Raw genomic sequence first — 15,612 nt, 5'->3', positions numbered from 1 at the left:
ACCTAGTTGTAGTAGGAGATGGTGAAAGTCAATACAGTCAATGACCTTAAAGCTGACATATTAAAATATTGTGTAAAGGTCTAATTATTGTAAAGGTCACAGGATAAAAATTTCATTCCAATTCTGTTATTTCCAGGAGTCAATGGAAATGCAGCACAGCTATCAAAATTCCTCAGTGGTTTTCAGAAATGTTTGACGTTTACTTTGTTGGGTCAACATTAGTAGAATTTATATTTCTTTAAATAAGGGAATCATAGCTGAATTTTTAACAACCATGGAAGAGAAAGATTAATATATATTTAATAAAGCACTTGCTTAAAATTAAGGACAGGAAAGCATTTCAAGGAGGTACAAAAACTGTCTCAAATATTCATCCAACTTCAGAGAGATAAATAAAACAAGAAATTTAATATTTTATGGAAAACTATGATTTAAGAGTAATACAGCTCCTACAAAAGGAACTACAATCAGATTTAATTCCAAAATTCTTTATATGGAGAAAATTTTACCAAAAAGTATATTTTATATGAAATAGTTCTACACAAAAACTTTTCATTTCAGGACATTTTATAATTTTAAATAAATGTTGTTTTAGCTCAGAATATCAAATTTAAATGGAAAATATGTTTAAAATTCTTTTAAATGTTTGAAGCATGAAATTTCCAATGGCAAAATCTTTTCTGTCAAAAAATCTGAGGGATGCACATTTTCCGTGTTTCTGATTGTTAAAAAAAGTGAGATGGATTATTTTTTCCACTTTGTGTGAAATAAAAGTATCCAGTCAGTAAGTCTCAGGCTTTTACTGCAGCTTTTGAGGTCAAGAATAGCTTAAATTAAATAAAAATGTCTGCGCTCTTAGTATCACTATGCTGGGCAGTGATGCTTCCTCATTCTATACCTCAGCTTTCTACTTCTCTTTTCCCTCCACTACACTCATTTTCAGGTCAAACATAGACTTTACCAAGAACATGTGTTTCCTTGAAAGTCTTGATCACCAGGTGATTCCATGGTAAACGGGATATGTTGTTCTGTCACAGCAATTTTACACTGAAATAACTCTGATGATTTTGTTGAATGTTACTCTTTTGTATACTAATGAAAATGAGGAGACATTTAGCTGCAGCATCACTCAGATGGCAGGAAATTTGTTTCTTAATCAGAAGTTTTACTTTATCCATGTGATTTGTTGTAATGTTGACTTTGCAACATCTAATTGGAGGTGGGGAGCTTTTTAATACAGGTTTGTGTTTATCCAGACAGCTTCCTAAGCTCAAGCAAGGTTTTCTCCACAGAAGGGTCTGTGCTTCTTTCTCCATGGGTAACTGTTACAAACAATCAAAATGGTGGACATGTATTTCCTGGTATGTCTTCGAGTATGATTCAAAATAAGAGAGTAATTTGAGAACCAGCATGACTAACGTCTATATAAGCTTCACATATTTTTAAATTTCAAGGGTAAATAGACAGGCATAATGTAAGTGAACTTTTAAAAAGTGTGCACAAGATTTCTGGTGTTCTTGAGAATTATAAGTACCTGCCTAAGACAAAGTATGTGCAAAAACAGATTTTCTCTTTCTCCATACAATTTTTAAAGCCAGAGTGTTTTTGTAGTCAGAACCAAAAAAAAAAAAAGTATATGAGGTAGGAAATAGACGCTCTCATTTGCGTTTGAAAACTCTCTTTTTGAGTGGATAGTAAAGTGGCAGTTAAAGATCAGTGTGCATTTCTCTGGATACTAAATGGGAACCTTCAGAACCATTATAGCCCTCCACAGCAGAATTTGACTTGCGATCATAGTTTGTCTCTACATCTAAGTTACCATTCAAGTCTCCTTCTGTAATAGAAATATATTATTGGCTTCAGCTTCCTGATTGGAAACTCATGTATGTTTAAAAAACGTCAGTTACCAATAACTGACATCTTGCCTAAAATCCTCATGCATTACAATGAGAATTTTTAGGAAAGTTTTATAACATCAATTGAGAAGTGGTAAAAACTAGATAGGTTTTTTAGGTATGCTGTCAATTTTCACAGAATCACAGAATCATATAGGTTGGAAAAGATCTTTAAGATCATCAAGTCCAACCGTATACCCAACACTGCCAAGTCCACCACTACACCATGTCCCTAAGCGCCTCATCCAAACGTCTTTTAAATACCTCCAGGGATGGTGACTCCACCACTTCTCTGGGCAGTCTGTTCCAACACTTGATAACCCTTTCAATGAAGTAAAATTTCCTAATATCCAGTCTAAACCTCCCCTGGCGCAACTTGAGACCATTTCCTCTCGTCCTATCACTTGTTACCTGGGAGAAGAGACCAACCCCCACCTCTCTACAACCTCCTTTCAGGTAGTTGTAGAGAGCGAGAAGGTCTCCTCTCAGCCTCCTTTTCTCCAGGCTAAACAACCCCAGTTCCCTCAGCTGCTCCTCACAAGACTTGTGCTCTAGACCCTTCACCAGCTTCGTTGCCCTTCTCTGGACACGCTCCATCACCGCAATGTCTCTCTGGTAGTGAGGGGCCCAACACTGAACACAGTATTTGAGGTGCGGCCTCACCAGTGCTGAGTACAGGGGCACGATCATTTCCCTAGTCCTGCTGGCCACACTATTTCCGACACAAGCCAGGATGCCATTGGCCTTCTTGGCCACCTGGGCACACTGCTGGCTCATATTCAGGTGGCTGTCAACCAACACCTCCAGGTCCTTCTCTGCCAGGCAGCTTTCCAGCCACTCTTCCCCAAGCCTGTAGCGTAGCATGGGGTTGTTGTGGCCCAAGTGCAGGAACCCCACTTTAGACAGGAACCCCACAATAGACAGGAATTTTCACTGCGTATTACTCATTTTCAGTGTCTTGAAGGTGCCTTTGTAAACTCACTCTAACTTCCAGATGTTTGGCTTACTAATGTCAAATATGTGCTTTCAGATATCAACATGGCAGGAGAACCAAAACCATACAGACCAAAACCTGGCAACAAGCGGCCACTTTCAGCACTTTACAGGTAAGTGAGATTTCATCTTAACTTACTACAATTCAATTTTTATTAGAAAAATTATGGTAACCTGAAATGTATCTGCCAATGTCACTGTGTAGCCCATTAACAAGACAAAGGAATTTTTTTCCATTCACTCTTTGATGTTTGTACAAAATACAATCAAGCTCCTGTACACACCAAAAGGTTTTGAATGTGAGTAAAAGAGCCAGTATTGTAGCGTCTCACACTACCTGTATCTGTTGACTCACTCCAGATCAAAATGTCCTAACTTCCAGAGAGAAAGACTGTCCATAGGAAACCTGTCTTAAAAAACTAACTTATGCCAACTAGGAGTAAGCCCGGCAAACAAAATTCCTGACTGATACTTAGATGCAATGATCACAATATGCACACAATGCTCCTCTTTTAGTTAGAAACAAACACCAGCTTTTCTGTTTGCTGTAAAAAAATTAAATACTTGGGATATTTAAATGATAATGCAGGCATTGAGAAGAATAGATAAAACTAAATCAGTCGGACCATAATTTTATTTCTTAGTAAAAATACCTTATGTTTTACTGAGGCCAAAATGCTGGTGTCTGCCTTCTCAGTATTCACATCACGGATGTTATCTGCCAATGCAAGAACAATGCAAAGGAAAGGACTGCAGCTTTAAACTGTAAGAAGTATTACACATAGCGTCTTGCTATACTAAAAGGCTATTTGAAAAGCTGTTTGACAGTGACACTCCTTTAGGATGAAGTAGCAGAATGCAATCACCTTGCACAGGTTTTGTTCCAGGGATGCTAAAGCCACTGGGGTTGTGCTTGGTGAATGTTAGGTTCTGTAAGACCCCTCCCAAGTGCTGAGTCTGGAATTCAAGCTTTGAATTTAAATATATGTTGCATTAAAAAGATGTTGTTTGGTTTTTTTTTTAATGCACTGGTAATTTAATTTTCCTTCACACCTTTTTCCTTTTTCTGAAGTGAAAATGGAAGTGTAAGAGAAGAGAAGCAGACGTTAGGCCCATATAAAAGTGTAATGTTTAACAAAATTATAATGAAGTACGAAATTATAAATCTGTTATTTACTAGACCTACTGACAAAAAGACTGGTGTGGTGATTTGTGAAGTGTTTATTAATGTCTCCACTCCTAGTACTACAATCAATGATTTTTTTTTGTTCTTTTTTTTAAATTGAGTGCTATTTCAGTTTTTAATCCTTATGCTTTATTGCTTAGCTATGGCCTCGTTTTTGTGACTTTTATTTACAGGGTTCGGTGAAATAACTAATAATTTCAGAGCAACAGAACTGGTTTATCATTGATTTGTGTGTCAAGGGTGAGAATCAACTTCTAACAAGACTGGACTTCTTCCTCAGGTGTTCAGGAGGCCACTGATAGTGCCTTTCTCCTATTCCCAGGTGCCTTTTTTCATACCGCTTGTACAAACCTGAAGAAACCCCCACCTTTTTTTTCAAAATCAATTAAGGTTAGTGAAGCATTCCAGATTGTTAGGGGGATTGTCAGACAGACATGCATACATGCATTTCTGCTCAATAAACCTCACTTCTCATAAAAGTACTACAGAATTTATGCTCCAGATCCATGAAAGGAGTTAGAGCTGATTTCTACTGTGGCTGAAATGCAGCTAGACTTGCTCTGAGAACAACAGCTCAGTGCTGAAATCAGAGACACTTGAGCAGGTCTTTTTCAAGCCTGGTCTGGTCTGAAAGCTTCAGATGGAAATTCAAGGGTGGGATCTTTAGATCTGAGCCTGTGTGCTACATAATAGTAATGTGAAGTTTTATCATATAGTTGCCATTAGCTGAAGTGATAGGAATATTATTTTTGGAGAAGAGAACCCCTGTTTTCTTATTACTCTCAACTGCAAGCTGTTAAAGTCTGTAGGTGTTACTGGTAGCCATGGTCTACTGTGCCCCTGTGTCAGTATTTCAAAAGCTTTTTGAAGATTTTCTGGGGTTTCTGGCATTTATATGGACTTCCACCTATGATCTTCTGAATGATTTCTCATAAATACTTGTTCCACTGAAAGGGATAAGAGAGACACCTGTGGAAAGTTCTGAGGGAATTTTAAAGAGAAAAAAGGTCTTAGATTGTGTCCTTTCATGGATCTAGTACACACTATTTCTCTAGAAGATTATGAGAAGCTTTTTTGAGCTACTAACAGAAACCTTCACCTGATGGTAAAGTAGAACTTTCATTATCTCAGTATCTGTTAGCATATTAATATGTGAGGAGATCAATGGCTTATAAAGTTCTTGACAATGTTGAGAACATTTACTTATTTCAAAACATTGTACTGGGTCTGGCTGGGATGGAGTTAATTTTCTTCATAGGATCCCATATGGTGTTGTGTTTTGGATTTGTTACTAAAACACACCAATGTTTTGGCTGTTACTGAACAGCATTTGCACAGCCTCAAGGCTTTCTCTTTTTCCTATTCTGCCTTCCCAATGAATAGGCTGGGAGTGGGCAATGCAGCTGAGGCAGCTGACCCAAACTGGCCAAAGGGATATTCTATATCATATAACATCATGCTCAGAAATAAAAACTGGGGAGTTTTTTCTTTCCAAAGTAGCTGTTGCTTGGAGACTGCCTAGGCTGCTTGTGGGAAGTGGAAAGCAATTGCCTTTGCATCACTTGGTTTTTTCCCGCCTTCCTTCCCTTATTAAACTGATTTTATCTCCAGGCATGAGGGTTTTTCACTTTTGCTCTTCCTATTCTCTCCTTCATCTTGACGGGGGACAACGGTAGGGGAATGAGATAGTGACTGTGTGGGTGCTTTGCTGCTGGCCGTGGTCAACCCACAAGATGGAGAAAGTTAAGAGGGAAGTAGTTACTTTAGATTTGATTTTGACTAAGAGAGGCATTGGTTAAAAATGTAGTTATCACAAAATATTCACTGTGAAAAGGGAGGACTGAGAGCAGTAGGAATAGGATAATGTATTTCAGAAAGGACAAACTTCAATGAGCTCAGAGAACTGGTAAGTAGGATCTCTTGGAAAGAAATTTTAGGGACAAAAGGAGTGCAGAAAATCTTGCACAACTGTGCTTAAGGTAGAACAGAAAATTCTCCTGAAGCAGAAGTAGAACAAAGGAATAATATGGCAGCATCAAGTTTCTTTAACTGAAAAGTGAAAAGGAATTGTACAAAATGTGGAATCAAAACCCCATGACTGGAAGTCAGTAGAAAAGAACAGCAGAGTCATCTAACAGGACATCAGAAAGGCTAAGGCACATAACAGTATAAAAGGCAACAAAAAGATAGTCATTAGAGTAACTTCCTCTGCTTTTTTATACTGCTGTTACTTAGCGGGAAAGGAGAGCAGACAGCAGATGATACAGAAAAGGCTTCTTTTGCTTTAGCAAAAGAGGTTAGTTGACCAGCTATTTAAGAAAATCAGTTTTAACCAGAGGGTATGGAATAAAAGAATTGGCTAACCAGTATTTGAGTAAGTGAATTCAATGGAAATGGTGTGGTGAGATTCACCCTAGAGTGTTTAAAGGACTAGCTGAATCTGTGTGTGGACTGTTAGTGATTGTTTTCAAAAACTTATGGAGGTCACATAAGGTAGAAAACCAGTGGGTATGGGCAGACATTATACCTATTTTTAAGAAGAGGAGGACCTAGAAAATTATCAGGTCAGCCCAGCTTTGATTCCCAGAAATGTACTAGAACAAATTATTAAACAATCAATTTATCAACACCTAGAGGATAATAAGATGGTTAAAAAAAAATCCATTGTAGAATTATTGGGAGCAAATTATGTTGAAGCAATATAATTTCCTTCTCTGACAAGATAGCCAATTTAGTGGATAAAGAGGAAACAGTAGATGTGCTATATGGTCATTTAAACAAGCTTTGACACTTACCACATGTGGTGTTTTCATAAGCATGTTCAGGAAACTTGGCTAGAAGAAACTGTCTTAAGGTAGACATCCAATGGAAAAACAGTGACTGTGTACAACATAGTATTAAGGATAACAACTATTGTTTGTTCAGCCTGCTTTGTTACAGATTTTTAAAGAGTATTTTTGGATATTTGAGACACATTTAAGAACAATTTTAAGGAAAGCAAGCAGGAGTGCTGCACAGGGTTGCATGATTTTATTTATTGTGAAGTGCTTGAGGCTTCAAACTTGTTCAAAATACTCTGCATCTCTGAAGAGAATCCTGCATCACATTTATAGCTGGATATGCACATGAGTAATTAATACAGAGCAACCAATGTCCTATGATGCATTATACCCATGTAATCTGCTTATGTGTCCAAGTAATTAGATCCACTTTTGCCTGGAATGGTATAAGAATACTTGGTCATGCCTCAGTTCAGGATCTACATTCTTTTTTTATCCTTTATAGTTTTATAATCTGTGTAGAAATAATCTCATTTAATCTCACCTATGTGAAATTTAGCATGAGCCTAAATGTGAGACACATCACTTTTTTTCAGCTATAGGAACAACTAGATGCAACACAGACAGATAAGTGTATATCATTTATTCTTCAACTTATACATGCAGTCATTGACATATCCAGACTCTCCTTTGTTCTCCAGTTTATTATTCCACTTATACTTCTTCTTTTCACATCTTTTTGATGCTAGCATTCCTGGTACAGTTCACAGAAGAAAAGGCTGCAATTAAAAGTGATAGAGAGAATTTAAAAGGCATCATGGACCTAATGAAGTCAGCAAAAGGTTTTGCCATTCGCTAGACTAGAATTTACTTCCACTTCTTCTCTCTTAAATGTAATTTAATACCCTAATTCCTACCAGCTGAAGATCCCATTGATCACAACCCTTGACTGTTGGAGAGCAGACTTGCACTGCTTGGAATAATTCCCTGCCACTGTGTCCCTAACACTGTCCCAGAGAGAAGAGGATGCCAGGAGAGCTGGCTGATTTCCAAAGATCACCTCCGTCAAGTTCAAGAACGGTTCATCCTGATGAACAAGAAATCAAGCAAAGGTAGCACATGGCCTAACAGATGAACAAGGAGCTCCTGAAAAAAATTAAAACATAAAAAAGAGTCATAAAAAGGTGGAAGTAGCAAGAGGTGGCCTGGGAAGTATATAGAGACACTGTCTAGGAGTGCAGGGATGGAGTTAGAGCGCTGTGGGAATGGGTCAATGTCATTGCGAGGTCACTCAATCCATAATAAAAAAATTTCCATTTTGGATTAGGCCTTAAAAATACTTGGAGAACAGAAAGATTAAGCCTTTGCTTCAGAAAGCTGCTAAATGCATTATTAACTTTAAGCAGACTCATTGAGCAACTACAGATATGCTTAGGGTAGTGCCCAGGAATCAGCTTAAATCTAACATAACTGTTAGCTCCAGCAGCATTCCTCCTGATTTGCATTGCTGTTCAGCGTGTGAGGGGGGACTTTAATCCCAGAAGGTTCCAAATTGTTGTGAATTTCCTTTTTTAGCACAGCACTTCTGCAGAAAACCAAATGCCTGACAAATCTGCATCTTAAAATTATTTTACATCTTGTTATTTGGGTCTAGCCTCAAGCAGAAGTTAATTTTACTGGCTAATCTTCATATCTTTGAAACACAAGGTGAAGATTAAAGGTGCTGACACAAATGTGTTAAAGCACTCTTTGGGAGTATTGTTGTGGTAAAATAAAGGATCACACTTTGTCTTTTTAATTTAGTGGTGTTTTGATCAGTATTTCACTAAAACTGTTCTGTGTCAGCAGATGAAAGTCCATTTACCGTTTTTTTCCTCTAAGTTTATAGCCAACATACCGAAGTAGAATAAACCGCAAATACTCTGACGGACAGGCATTTTGTTTCTATACATCATAAAAGAATATTTTAACTATTTATTGTTCATTTCAGTCCCCCACCATGTTATATGAGGTGTTAAACATATGGTCTGAAAGCTGCTTCTCCATTTCAGAGGTCTTTGCTGGGGTTATTAAAATAGGATGAGGCTTTTATCGTTCTTAACTCTGGAGGTTGCTAATGGCTCCATCCCCAGTTGCTCCAGGAGTGGGCCCGAGCACCAGGCCAGGCGGAGCAGAGCGGCCATGCACACACTGCCTGTGGCTTGCCTTGCCTCAAGATGGACTCACCACGTCCCCTCTGTACAGCTGTCGGCATGGGGGTCAGCTCAAAGTCTTCTCTGGCACGCCTCTAGCAGTAAAAAAGATGAGGGGATTTGAGAAGAATTGGGGGGGGCACCTATTTTTGAGTCTCTTGAAATAACAAAAGAACTGTGTTATGGGTTAGCAGAATGGTGGGATTTTTAGTGTCATGAAAATGAGCGCAGCTACTGCAGTCCCCGCTGTGTGAGGTGCTGGGGGGGACCTGCTGGAGACCGTGCGGGCATGGGGAGCCGAAACTAGTGCAGTGATTCTGGTACAAGTGGGAGGGAGCTGGGAGGAAACTGCCTCAGGTCACATCTGAGTCTGCTTTCTGAGAAAACTAGTTTGTTTACCAAAGATGAACCCCCCCAGGAGTGAACTAATATTTGTATAATGTAGGAAAGCAGGGGACTAGGATTTGGAAGTAAACTGGAAAGGCGAGTTACTCAGCACTGCCGGGGTTTCTAGTCACTCTCTTTGCTCTACACAATTTAATATTGTAGTTGACCTATAAACATTTCCGAGGCCTATTTAGCTAAGACTAACTGTCCCCATGTGAGTTATTTTCACCCTTGCCAAACTCCAAGCTTCCTCATAAGGACGCAATAAGCAAAACTGTCCTTGCCCCAGTGTCACATCTTGAAGGCCCAGTAAGGAGTTATTCAAGCCCCTCTCCTCCCAGTATTCCCATTGCTAGCTGGGCATGAAGCCACCTAGCCTGGGTTCCATCAAGCAGAGGCACGTCCTGGAGTGAGACAATTAGCAGGATGGATTTAGTGGACAGATTAACAAGACCAGGAAATACTGCGTGAAATCATCTGTCGCCACGTTGCCTTGGCTGGCCAGATCTCCACCCAGGGGTGGCTGAGTTCCCACAGCACTGCCTGTCTATAGCACACGGTGGCCCTGGCAAAGGCTTTCCTCAAGGGCAAGTTCTTTTCAAGCTGGTCTCTGAACTTTCAGGCTTATGGTTCAGCACTCCTTGAGTGGTATTAGATACCGCAGTCATTTCCCATTCCCAACCACTTCTCTATGTAATGCAATTGAAATGTATATTCAGCATGCGTGATTTAACATGCTACTAATCAGCTATATTAAACAGCCTTTACTTTACAATTTCATAAGTCCCATGGCCTCTGGAGGAAATTATTTTATTTAAATGTCTAATATTAATAAGCTGGAAAGAGATGCTCTTTTATTCACAGGGTATTATTATGTTTTTATATCAAGATTTTATTTTTCTTTGACAAAAATACTTTATCAGTTTCCTCAGTATATTTTACTTTTGTAATCTCCATCACAAAACTGATTGGATCATGTTACACATCTTGCATTTCCTTTGGCTTTGCAGTTTTATTTTACAGCAGAGGCTTAAAAAATTGCTTACAGTCTTTCTCTACTTGCTCTCTGCTTCTCAGATTTATTTTAAGATATCATTTACAGAGTTTGGTGTGGCTTGGTTTGCCTCTCAGTCCTCAGAGCCATCCATTATTTTGAGCTGTTTTTCTGAGCACTCCTGGGCACCCTTCATTTCAGGAGAAAGTGTGAAAGGCACAGTGATGTGCAACGTGATCGCTGCTTCTTTCAGGGTAGGAGGTTTCTTGAGATCATTCCTTCCATTTGAAAGCATAACATAAACTCAACAAATTCTGTGCCAAACAAGCATTACTATTCTATTTGAATACTGCAGTATTTTACATAATTGCTGCTGTAGTATGCCATTGGCAGTGTATTAGCAATATGGTTTAACCTACTGGCATATAATAAAAATAACTGCAGGTATAAGGACCTTTCTTGATTGAATATTGTCCTAGATTTCCAACAACTTGCTTCTTTATTCATTCTTTTTCTTAATGCATTTGTGTGTCCATTTTTATCACTGACCTACAAGAGCCTAAAGACACAGTCCAGACAACAGAAAATAAACCTGATCAGTTATTTTCTGATACTTTACATTTGCATTAAATTGTGATTACGCCTCTTACTTTCTTCTACATACTGAATGAAAAAAAAATCATTTATGCTTATGGAACATAATCTTTTGATGAATACATCATATTAAGATTATATAGTGTGATATTTCTTTTGAATCAAAGTGCTTCCTTTCTACAGAAATGTATCTTCTCGATGCCTTTGATTACCTTCCTTCATGAAATAAGCTATTTTATTTCAGTGCAATGGAATGACTCTCAGATGAGTGCTGCTCTACAGCTCTTCTCCTGACAAAAGATCTAGCTTCCATAAAACATTTCTAGGTATGTTTAAATTGAGATAATTTTAAGTCCAGTAGGATATTATTTACCTTCATTTCATCAAAGAATGTTCTCAGTGATCACATTTGAAGCAGTCATTGCTGTACAGAAAAAATGATCATTTAGTCTGAAATTCTCACTTAAAATTCACAACAAACAGTGCACATTTTGCTTGTGTTGAGAACTTAAGTAGCATTCTCAATTATATTAAAAATGTTAAAAGGCACAAATACAAAGCTACAGCAGATCCAGTGATTCAGTTTGGTCTGAATTTTTGTTTATTTTCTTTCAAGGAAAAAGCCGGTGTCAAATAACTAATACCGTAAGAATAAGAAAAAAATATCTGCTGATGGAAGGCAACACATGCAGCTCTGCATTTCTGAATTATGACAGTGTAACTGCAATCAATTTGGTCCCAGAGATGTTTAAAGAACAAATCCATGTGCTCAGAGGGGTTGGGAGAGCCAGCCAAGGACATAAGTTTGCCCTTTCACATGATCCAGAGCATGAATGTGCAGCACCTAGTTTAGAGAGGGGAAAATGGGGGGGTCTCAGGTCCTTAGTAACATCCAGGAAAACCTTTACTTCTGGAGACAAATTACAGATGATAGATAAAAAGTTCAAAAGACCAAAATATATCAAATACACTTGTCATCTTGATTTGTTCATTTAGTCATATTATTCCTAATCTGTGTGGTAACTCCAATAACAACTAGGACAACAAAACTGTCTTTTTTTCTTTTTTTTTTTAATCTTCCCCTTCACTATTTTAAAAATACTGCTAACTCCCTTGTAGAATCTATCTCTAGTGACTAGGGCAGATATTCCTTTTCAGATTATCAGTATATCCTAAATATTACATTTTTCTCCTGTTTGTTTGTATTCACCTTCACCAGACTTTTTAAACTATGGTCTTGACTTGGATCCATTTTGAACTATGTCCTGCATAGACTGAAAGACTAGCACTTGCCTTTCTTCCCATCTCCCCTCAAGTTATTCTTTAGACTTGCACAGTTTTTTCTCAGTTTTTTTTTTTTTTTCTTTGTAAGGGGAAGCTAGTGACACCAACTTACACATCCGTAGAGGATCTGCATTCCTTTTGCTAGCTCGGTACTTTTCCTCTTGCAGAAGATGATATATGGTATCACATCACATGACTGATGTTGTTTTCTTCCACAAAAGCCCAAACACCATAATCACACTCATGCTCAGAGATTAGCAAGTTTGGAGGAGAATAGCGTGTTCTCTTATTATTGCTTTTTTGTTGTTGTTTTCCTGGTGTTTAATCTTCTTTCTTTCTTACTTTTTTTCCTCTCCTGTGAAACCTGAAGCAGTATACTATAGCTAAAGTAACTAACTGTAAAACCATCTTATTTTTTTCAAGTTTTTTAATCCCTGTTTATACCACAATGGAACAGAAAACATATTCACAACCTTCTGATGGCATTGAAATTATTATGACTCCTTTCTTATCTGAGAATTTGTCCTGCTAATACAAATAAAAAAACTTTGGCTTATAATTCAAAAAGTAAATTCCTGAAAGATCCAGAGCACAGATGGTTTTGCCTGCAGGCAAACAGAAATAGTACTTTTACTCATTCATTCAGTTTAAATCTTGACAGTCTGAGCCTTGTTCCTATCAGCTATTACATGTGAGATTTCCACCTTTTATTACTGCATAGCTTCTTACATTTGATTTAAGAAATAATCAGAATTTGGACTCAGTGTGTTCTAGCAGAAAGATGATGTCTTCTGTAGATACTCAGCTCTGCTTCTGTTAGCTTAAAAAGAAAAAGGATAGTACTTACAACGTATTAAAAAAAGTCAGAAACCGACACCATGGTCATTTTTCCACATTTGAGTTTTAGTGAAGCAGGCATCATAGAAACAGTACCTGGTTTTGCAACCACTATTGTTTGGTAACTGTCTTATTAACTTTATAGAGGTCTTAAAAGTAAGGACATAGGGTTCATGACACAGAACAGAGAAGGGCCTGTCCTAAAATGGCAAATGAACAGCGGGATTCTTCATTTTCAGGAATTTAGTAAACCTTTAATTGCAGCAGTAATCAGAGATGCAGGGGAAGGCTGTGCTTCAGAGCACCACTTTGTGGGCTCATAATTAGGCATTGGTTCTCACATAATGTGACACCTCTAATTGTATAGAAGGCTGTAATTCACTCTGGGAGCTGCTGATGTACTGCAACGGCATGGTTTAGGTGGCTTACAAACAGCAGTAGAAATATGATGCTGGATGATAGATGTATTTTGTGAATAAATAAGGAAGGCTGGATAAATGAAAGGCTGCAACTTGTTATATATTTTAAAGTCTTACGAATAATATCAGAAGAAGAGATTTAAAGTATACTTAGTTTAAGAGAAAATGGATTATTAAGTAAGATTACAAATAACACGGAAGGCTATGCTGTGTGCAGCACAGAGGGACAATAGCAACATATTAATATGCAGTGAATTATTAACAATTAAATTACCCCACAAGTTTATTTCTTGGTGAATTCTGGTAGTCTTGGAGTATACTGTCTGGAAATATGTTATCCAGCCTGCCAGGTCCGATACTTAAGATAGCGTTGTTGGTGCATAACGTCAAATGCAATTTTATTTTTTAAAGAGTAGGTTACAAATTGGATGCCTTTTTGGTAGATTATGTTGCTAGTATTCGCAGAACTTCTGGCAAAAGCACTGGTTATTTTACTGAAAAGTAACAAATGTATTCATAAATGTGTGTGAATTTATTATGAGTCCTAAGGAATGAGCAATTTGTAATATCTATTGGCATAAAAATGTATGGTGTATTTTTCAGTCTTGCAAGAGTGAGATTATTCTAGGAAACAGCATGACAGACACAAATCATACATTGTCAGAGCAGTGCCCCTCCTGTAACTACTTTTAAGTGTTAGTAGTGTCATTGAGGGAAAAAGAGACTAAGCCTCTACCCTCAAAGGCAATGCCTGCATTAACCTTCATCTCTTTGTGACTACAAATAGCCGTGCAGTAAAGTAGTATTGATTGTGTGCATTAGATCAGTCAACATTGTTTTGTTCAGCCCACCCTGATGAACTCATTCCAGACGTTTTTAGACCAGTACATATTGACCTGAATGTTCTTACTCTGATTTAGAGCAGAAGAGGGTCAGGTGACATCAGCTTCATGCAAAGAATGATTAAAGCTGCCAGAAAGAGGACTTTAAAGTAGATAGCTAAGTACACCACTATAGTTTTTTCAAAATTCGTTCTTTTGTTGGGAGCATAGATTTTTTGCAAAATTTAGCAACTCTTAGCATATCACAGGGAAAAGCAAATTAAAATTGACAGTGGTGGCATGGAGTTACTTTCATTCTCCAGAGTTTGCTTCCTTTGTTTACTTGAACAAAGGTACCAAACTGAGCATGTTTTCAGTTTGGGGAAGGGATCAGAGTTGAGAGCATTCTTACCTGAAGGAAAATGAGTTCTTATTCTTGATTCTTGCAAGACTCTCACTTTGAATTTGAGCATTCATTTCTGCGTGACCGGAAACATACAGATGTGGTGTACAGATTAAATTCAGTTTAGCTTCCTTATCACTCTCTTTGGCTTCAGGAGACTTCTTTTGGGTGGTGTGGAAAGAAACTGTAGTCCATAACTATCTAAGGTGTTCATATGAAGAGTCTGAATTAATTTCTCTCCAAGTCACAACTTAGTTTTTCTAAGACACACCAATATTTATCTCAGCTATGAGAATCCATGCCACTGTTCATATTGTCTTTGTGATTTATGGATTCATAGAGGAAAATACAGTAAAGTCAGGTACAAACGATAATTAGCTACTGAAATTCTGTTAGATGGATATGATACTATTTTTTTTAGTTTTAGCTCTCTGAAAATATTATATTATTATGCAACTTTCAGATGACTTAGAGCTTTTGTGTTTTCCTCTCTTCTTGCTGCCTAAAATTTAGACCACCCATTAATGAGGATTATTGGAAACTACTTCCTTTACTGTTCTTTCCCATGCCTCCCTTTCCTAGCACAATCCCAAAACTCTTCCATCCCATATGTTATAATAGTAGTGCACTCAGTATCCAACATGACAAAGTACATTTTTACCAGTATATCAAAACCAACTTTTGCATACGCTGATTTATGTTTCATCCTAGCCTCTTGCTGTTGTGAAAATTAGCATAGGGAAGAGGCAGTCTCTTTAAAGCACTTCCTCCCTGTATTGAAAGCTACCTTTTATTCAGTTTTTCAACTGCCAGATTGTAGAGATAAT

At 37.8% G+C, this 15,612-nt stretch overlaps 1 protein-coding gene across 1 annotated transcript in view; it reads left to right on the top strand.

Annotated features, from left to right (window-relative positions):
• The window catches only part of RALYL (RALY RNA binding protein like), a 407,383-nt gene that overhangs the window by 324,403 nt on the left and 67,368 nt on the right, over window positions 1–15,612 (top strand). Inside the window, exon 4 of the mRNA XM_072851214.1 lies at window positions 2,926–3,001. Within this exon, the coding sequence (XP_072707315.1) occupies window positions 2,926–3,001 (76 nt within the window). The remainder of the gene's footprint in view (window positions 1–2,925; window positions 3,002–15,612) is intronic.

The sequence above is a fragment of the Ciconia boyciana genome, chromosome 2 (genome assembly GCF_034638445.1).
Source record: "Ciconia boyciana chromosome 2, ASM3463844v1, whole genome shotgun sequence".
NCBI lineage: Eukaryota > Metazoa > Chordata > Aves > Ciconiiformes > Ciconiidae > Ciconia > Ciconia boyciana.
This window is presented reverse-complemented; position numbering and strand designations above follow the sequence as displayed.